Below are 5,000 nucleotides of genomic sequence, written 5' to 3'. Positions count from 1 at the left end.
GAAAATACAGCTGCGCATCACAGAAATAAATTACAGTTTAACAGATATTCACAAATTGGAATAATTTTACCACAATATTACTGGTTTTACTGTATTTTTCAGATAAATGCAGCCTTGGTGAGCAGAAGAGACTTTGGTAACACTTTCTATGAAGCCCATCTTTATAACACATTATAAGGGTATTCTTAAGGCATTATAATGAATGCATAATGCATTATAAAAGACCTTATAATATGTTATATCATCTTATAAATAATCATAACAACAATTATAATACATTATAATGCTTACGCATTTGTGGTTATAAGTTTTAAGATTATGATTATTTATAACACACAATGAACACCATATAAAATCTATTTTTACATTTATAATGGACTATATATCTTGACATTGTTTATTTAAGATCTGCACAGTATCTTACTACAGCTTGTAAGTGGTTAGGTGTGGAGTGTTATTTGAGTGTTTCCTGTGAGGCTAATATTAATTTTGATGTGAGCTAGTTAATAATTTAAACTGAAAAAAAAATGCAATGTTTATGTTAGGTTACATTTTATTTTCATGGCCCCTTTAGTCTATTGACTATAAGCAACTTTGCAACTACATGTCAACTAACTCTCATTAGAGTATTAGTAGGCATAGGTTAAGGTTAGGGTTGGTAGAATGTTGACGTACTTGCAAAGTTACTTATAGTCAGTCTGTCTGTTGGGGAACCGTCAAAATAATCAAACTGATAGTACATTAAAAATAGTTCAAAGCAAATGTCTTATTACACATTCATCTGATCTGATATCTGATCTTATGGCTGTTTGAGAAAAAAATATTATTATTACTATACTTATACGTGGTCTTTGATGGCTTTAAGTAAAGTAGCATAAGAAAGATGGCAAGATATGAGACTTATAATACATTATAACTATGAGAAATATAATCCATTGTAACTTAAGTGGATGCAACATGTTCCCTGTGTGTTATAAATCATCATACTCTTAAAAGCTATAAGCTTCCACTTAGACATCCAGCCATTGAGTGACGACAGTCTGCTGTGTATCTCGTCACCACGGTAAGCAGGGAGGGGACCAGAGCATATTACAGTGTCTGACATCATGCTTGCAAGTTCACACACCTCTTTAATGTTATTTTTAGTGATCTCCGACTGGCGAAGTCAAACATCATTAGTGCATCATCAGTGTTTTCAGTTATTACATGCAGAGGTTTTTGGGCTGATAATTTACACCTGTTTTTTCAGAACTTAGCAGTAGGAAATTACTAGTCATCTAGTTTATATCGTCTATGCATTCCGTTAACTTTGCAAATTTGAATGTTTTGTCAGGCCACAAAGAAATCTAGAGCTGAGTGTCATCAGCACAACAGTGAGAGCTAACACTGTGTTTCCTGATGATATCTCCCAAGGGCAACTTGTAAAGCGTGAAAAGCAACGGTCCTAGTACTGAGCCTTGAGGTACTCCATACTGCATTTGTGAATGGCATGACACCTGATACCTTTATTTTGAAATAAAATATACAATATAACAATTGAAATATGGTTTTGAATGAATTGCATATGTTGGTGTGTATTTCCATGTTCAGGTTTTGTTTAGCACATTTTGAGAATCACTGGTCCAGGCTTTGATATTATCAAGAGTTCCAAGAAAAGAAAAGCATTCTGCATAAGTCATAGACGTTCCCTCAAACACAGACAGACAGACAAGACAGATACAGATGCTACAATCTTGACCAGGCACTTTAATGAAAGCGTTCACAGATCACAGATTTTTTTCACACATTTCTAATGTTTAGTGCAACTAGCTATATTTTCATGGAAAATTACTTATATATTCCTACGACAAGACATATCAGTGCAAAAACCCAAAGTTTGGCAAAGGAAGTTAGCCATGGCAATCAGAAATGGCAGCTGAAACGGCGTTGTCCAGCAGCAGTGTTTGTGAATCACAGACAGTCGTGTTTAACTTTCCCAGTCTCCAGACGGCGCGTCTGATGGCTCTTCATCATCAGAGTCGTTAGACACCTTCTTCATCCTCATCATGGCGGCTTTGATGCTCCGCTCGAGCTCCGAGTTGGAGCTGTGCGTCGGGCCGCTGGAGGGCGGGACTTTCTTCAGGGTGACTCCCTGACGGATGGCTGACAGCAGGCTGTTCCTGACGTCGCCGCTCTCTGTGCTGACCGTGACCTTCCGCAGCTGTGTCTGTCCTCGCTGCAGCGACGCTAACAGCTCGTCCATCGATCCTGCATCACAAACATGACATTCACTCAAACGGGTGAAACTCTCACAGACTGAAACATGACTGAAATGACACACTCGGATGTAACCTGACTCTCTCATCTAGCAAATTGAACGAACAGAAGTTTACGCTGCTCTTAATATTTGTCCCGCTATGAACCCTCTCTAAGCTCCTCGAGCCGCTCCTGAATGTGACGCACGAGACGTCTTCGTTTAATGACTGGCTCAGCTTTGAGGATTTAGGATGAGTCTGAGCTTCTCTTAACTTTAAGAAGATTTTACAAAAAACTTGAATTCTTAAGTACAAGAAACTAGACTAGAATAAGTATTTTTGAGAATACAAACTATTCATAACTCTTTCCTTAAGATGAAACACAAGAAGAAAACATTCAAGAACTTTATTTTATATTTTGTGAATCCGGCCGCTGGAGATGCAGTTCTGTGAATAATAAAATAATTCAATCGACCTCATAAACACTATTTCTGGCAGGACCACTATTGTCAAAGTTGAGATGACTGACAATTAGCATACAGTCTGGATTGGCGGTATGGTTCTGTTCCGGGCAAGAACATGCAGCCTAGCGTGGATAAGAGCAGGGAGAGCAGCAATAACCGGGTAAACAGAACAGAACCAACATAAATGTATGGCGGATATCATTTATGTTCAATAATTAATGTAAACATTTAAGAAATTAGTCTGATTCAAACCGCACCCTCACACACACACGCACGCACACTCACACACACACACATGCACGCACTCACACACGCACACTCACACGCACACAAACGTACACACACACGCACGTACACACACGCACGCACGCGCACATACACACACACTCACACACGCACACGCACATACACACACATGCACATACACACACTCACACACACGCACACATACACACTCACGCGCACATACACTCACACACGCACAAGCACACATACACACACTCAATCACACACACTCACGCACGCACATACACACACACTCGCACACTCACACTCAGACAGGCTCACTCACACACACACACACTCACACACACACTCACACACACACTCACACACACACTCACACACATACACACACATACACTCGCATACACACTCACACACACTCACACACATACACACATCACTCACGCACACACGCACACACACACGCACATACACACTCACACACACAAGCACACACACGCACACTCGCGCACACACATGCACACACACACACACACACACACGCGCACTCACATGCACACTCAGACGCGCACACGCACGCACATACACTCGCACACTCACACACACACGCACGCACACTCACACACACACACATGCACGCACTCACACACGCACACTCACACGCACACAAACGTACACACACACGCACGTACACACACGCACTCACACACACACTCACTCACTCACTCACACACACTCACACACGCACACGCACACAAACGTACACGCACACTCACGCACGTACACACACACGCACGCACGCACACACACATTCACGCTCACAGCCTCACCTCTCTGAAGCTGCGCACTCTGTTGAGCGTCTTTGCTCTCTCATTCTCCACCCACTGCTTCATCTGCTCTTCCTCAGCTCTCCTCTTCTCTCGCTTCTGATCAAACACACACACACACACACACACACACACACACACACACACAACATGAAGAAAGAAATGCAACACAGAAACGTTATCAGTCCAACAGAATGGAGTGTCATATGGCAGACTGCTGCATTCTGGGAAACGAAGAGCTCATCCACTCTTGTCCATAAAAAACAAGTTCATTAAATATAATGAAATAATTTCAATGCAAATTTCATTTAATTAATTTTCATTCTGTATTCAATTACGTTTAAGAGAAGAATTGTAGAATAAAGTTATTTTTGTTTTCGTTGCGAACAAAAAGTATTCTCGTAGCTTCAAAAGATTACGGTTGAATCCCTGAAGTCACATGACTATTTTACTGATGTCCTTACTACGTTTCTGTGCCTTGACTGTGGTAGTTCCCTTGCTGTCTATGCAGGCTCAGATAGCGCTTGGATTTCATCAATAACATCTTAAGAACGAAAGTCTTACGGGTTTTGAACGACATGAGGGTGAGTAGTTAATGACAGAATTTTTATTTTTGGGTGAACTATCCCTTTAAACACACATACAGCAGTACGTCCACACCATGCTGCTGGAAGTATTTTTTCACGAATCTCAGACGTCTCGTGTGTTTGTGACTGCTCAGAGTTGGCTGAGAATACGCTCACTAACAGCACACGTGTGCCACATTCACATCACAAACATAATCAGCGCCTCAGATCTGCAGTCACTCCAGCGCAGGGAATTCTGGGAACGTGAGCGTGACCCCTGCCGGACTGAAGGCTCGGTCGTCATGGCAACTCAGTCGGCCCACAGATAGCCCACGGATCCGACGGTATTATGGGATGCTTTGTGGGGTGATGCAGTGGGTTGAGGTTGCCGTTGTTACGGCACGTTACTCACCAGCTGTGCGGTGTGGTGTTGGCGGAGCTGCTCCGATCTTTGCATGACTGAATGCTGCTGCTGCTCATGAGCCTGAACACACAGCTCCTGCGGACACACACACACGGGATAAACACACACGACACGGACAGACAAGAGTGTGAGTGTGAGTGTGTGTGTGTGTGTGTGAGTGTGTGTGTGAGAGTGTGAGAGTGTGTGTGTGAGAGTGTGTGTGTGAGTGAGAGAGTGTGTGTGTGAGTGAGAGTGTGTGT

At 42.3% G+C, this 5,000-nt stretch overlaps 1 protein-coding gene across 1 annotated transcript; it reads right to left on the bottom strand.

The window, feature by feature from the left end:
* Positions 1-1,731: 1,731 nt before the first annotated feature.
* LOC107665287 (WASP homolog-associated protein with actin, membranes and microtubules-like) lies at positions 1,732-2,285 on the bottom strand. The gene has a single exon (XM_016456121.1). It carries the CDS (start codon positions 2,240-2,242, stop codon positions 1,967-1,969), a length of 276 nt encoding a protein of 91 aa, XP_016311607.1. The 5' UTR covers positions 2,243-2,285; the 3' UTR covers positions 1,732-1,966.
* Positions 2,286-5,000: the final 2,715 nt, after the last annotated feature.

Source organism: Sinocyclocheilus anshuiensis, unplaced genomic scaffold, assembly GCF_001515605.1.
Source record: "Sinocyclocheilus anshuiensis isolate Anshui unplaced genomic scaffold, SAMN03320099.WGS_v1.1 scaffold1303, whole genome shotgun sequence".
NCBI lineage: Eukaryota > Metazoa > Chordata > Actinopteri > Cypriniformes > Cyprinidae > Sinocyclocheilus > Sinocyclocheilus anshuiensis.
Note: the sequence above shows the minus strand (reverse complement) of the source record. Positions and strands in the feature narration are given on the sequence as shown.